This window comes from Acyrthosiphon pisum, chromosome A2 (genome assembly GCF_005508785.2).
Source record: "Acyrthosiphon pisum isolate AL4f chromosome A2, pea_aphid_22Mar2018_4r6ur, whole genome shotgun sequence".
Lineage (NCBI taxonomy): Eukaryota > Metazoa > Arthropoda > Insecta > Hemiptera > Aphididae > Acyrthosiphon > Acyrthosiphon pisum.
The window spans coordinates 49,117,503-49,120,216 of record NC_042495.1 but is presented as its reverse complement, the minus strand read 5'-3'; the positions used below and the strand labels follow the sequence as shown (position 1 = coordinate 49,120,216).

The following is a 2,714-nucleotide window of genomic DNA, read 5'->3' as shown; positions in this document are numbered from 1 at the left end:
GAACAACGCGTTCCGTCCGGCGAACGACCAGGCTCAGAATTTCCAGCAAAACGCCATCAACTACAATCAAGGCTTCCAGTCGGACAAAACCACTTACCCAACGACTACGCAAAACTTAAACCCGGCAAACTTCCAGTCCGACAAAATCTTTACAACGACACAAAAGTACATTCAGAACCCAACACCGAACACCTTCCAGCAACAGGGTAGCAACACTTTCCAGCCAGGAAATACTTTTCAGCCTGTAAACAATTTTCAGCAAGCTAACAATTTCCAACAATCCAACAATTTCCAGCAAGCAAACAATTTCCAGCAAGCAAACAATTTCCAGCAAGCCAACACTTTCCAACCACCAAACACATTCCAACTAGCTAACAATTTCCAGCAATCCAACACATTCCAACCAGCTAACAATTTCCAAACCGTGACTCCCACGACGCAAAAGTATAACTCGTATCAGCCGTCGTCACCGATCGCATATCAACAGTCCACAAATGTATTCCAGTCGTCAACACCAAACAACGCGGGCAACTCGTTTCAACAGTCATCCCAGCAATCACTGTTCCAGTCTACCACCGAGCACTTCTCCAAAGACTTCAAAGCAAAATTTGACCCTTACAACAGCTACCACCAGAGCACGAACGAAGAGGCGGGCGAGACGCTGAAGACGGCGCCTAGCACAAACCTGAGGCCGAGCGAACTCAACGCACTTATCCAGCCGAGACCTAAGTCGATAAACGCCACGCTGTCGGTTGGGTTTAGTTTCAACAAAGTGGACGGTGGAGTGGCTAAGTCCACCGTCGTCGTACCTGCGCCAACCACGCAAAAGCCAAGGCCTTTCACTACGCAACAGCCCTCCTCCACGACGCAGTTCGTCACTGCAAGTTCTACCAAGGCTTTCGTGAGCGCCGGTCCGAGTGGCAGTGCCAAAAAGGCTGTCACTAAAGACAAGGACTCGTCATATGATTATGCGTACTACGACGACAGCAACCATAACGATTACACCGACGTGGTGCCCGAAGACTTTTCCAGAATTCACAATACAAAAAATTTTTAATTTAACACTAAAATACGCCCCCCCCCACAACTTTCAAAAGCCTTTAACGTGTAAGTTTTTTGTAAATAAATCGTAGGTTTACGTCTAAAGTATATAACATAAAATTTAATACGAAAATACGTTATAATGGTATATTATATTCTTCGGCCACGCGAAGCAAATTCTTCAGTGCCAATCAGTTCGACAACGACACGAGGGTCAAACGTAGGTTTCGAGCCCACATGGGAAGTTCTCCCGAACAACTTCTAAGAATCCCAGTAATAGTCCCTCAAAAGTATTTGTCCCATATAGCCTCGCAAGAACGCCTCGAGCTACTGGCAATCATACAGCCATACAGGTGTCAATTCTAGTAGCTATTTAACAGGTTCCGGTAGGTATACGACTGTATAGTATCGGATGGTTCACCATTCGCCATGTTCAGTTATCCCCAGTCGAAAGATATACACATCTGTTGGTTAAATTGGCAGTGCACGAAAAATGGTTAATTTTTTATTGTTTATTTTTTTCGAAAATCAGAATATATATTTTTTTATTTTTTAAATGACTGTTAACTTATATTATTGGATTTAAACGAAATACTTTTTTTTATTGTATTTCACTTAGCCATCTGTGGACAAAAAATAAATTAAACTTTAAATCGGCGTAGAAAAAAAAAAATAAAATATACAAAAAAATATATTTAAAAATAATAATGCATTAAATATATATTTTATACTTAAGATAAACAAAAAAATTCGTCATGCAGCAGCAGGACCTGAAAAACTCTTTTAATTTGTATTATTATTCATAATTAACCACTTATTGCAACATCTGTCAAAATCTATATTTAAGTGGTATTAAAATTAAATTAAAAATATGTATCTGTTTTATATAAGAACAAAGTTAAAAATTATCTATAATAATACATTAATACATAATTTGTGTATAATGTCATTGTAAAGATTAGATTTATCACCTATTGTTAATTAATATTTAAAATGATAAATACATTTGATTTTTGTATGAATGTTTTGTAATTTAGAAATAAAATTATTCTTCCTTGTGACATAATTAATTTTTATCCTATTCATTTCCTTAGATTTTAGCGACATAATATCCCTCTTTAGGTTGAGCACAGTTTCATATGGAATACACATTACACAAGTTGATTTAATTTTCTATTTTCAGACATATTTCTACATTTCTTGCTAGCAAACCACTGAATATAGGATTCTGTTGGAACTTTTGAAGGACAGGTGTAAAAAGTTCCCAGTAATTTTGATTATAACCAGGAAAAAACAAAAAAAAATTAAGGGAAAAACGGTAATTTTACCGCAAAATCTGTATGACATGACAAAATCGATTTTTTTTTTTTTTTGGAGTAGATAGCTCAAAAACAAATAACCTTAAATATTTTAATTTTCACAAAATGTTTATATTAGCATTTTCTGTACATTATAGATTTGTTGAAAATGTTTATGGCTTTTTGAGCACATATTCAAATAATTTTTTTGTCTTTTTTTCAGTGCTTAAAACCGTTTCCAAAATTATAGGTAATCGGCTCCGTTAGGACCCGAAATTTTTTTAAGAACCGGTTACCAGTTATCTTGTTCTAAGAAGTGCCATTTACCGGTTACCGGTTACCTTACACCACAATAAAAAAGTGATTACCAGTTAC

The 2,714-nt window shown here is 36.4% G+C and overlaps 1 protein-coding gene across 1 annotated transcript in view; it reads left to right on the top strand.

The window, feature by feature from the left end:
* The window catches only part of LOC100169018 (DEP domain-containing protein DDB_G0279099), a 21,939-nt gene extending 19,876 nt beyond the window's left edge, over window positions 1-2,063 (top strand). Inside the window, exon 6 of the mRNA XM_001946035.5 lies at window positions 1-2,063. Coding sequence (XP_001946070.2) covers window positions 1-1,057 — 1,057 coding nt within the window. The 3' untranslated portion in view covers window positions 1,058-2,063.
* The last annotated feature ends 651 nt before the right edge of the window (window positions 2,064-2,714 follow it).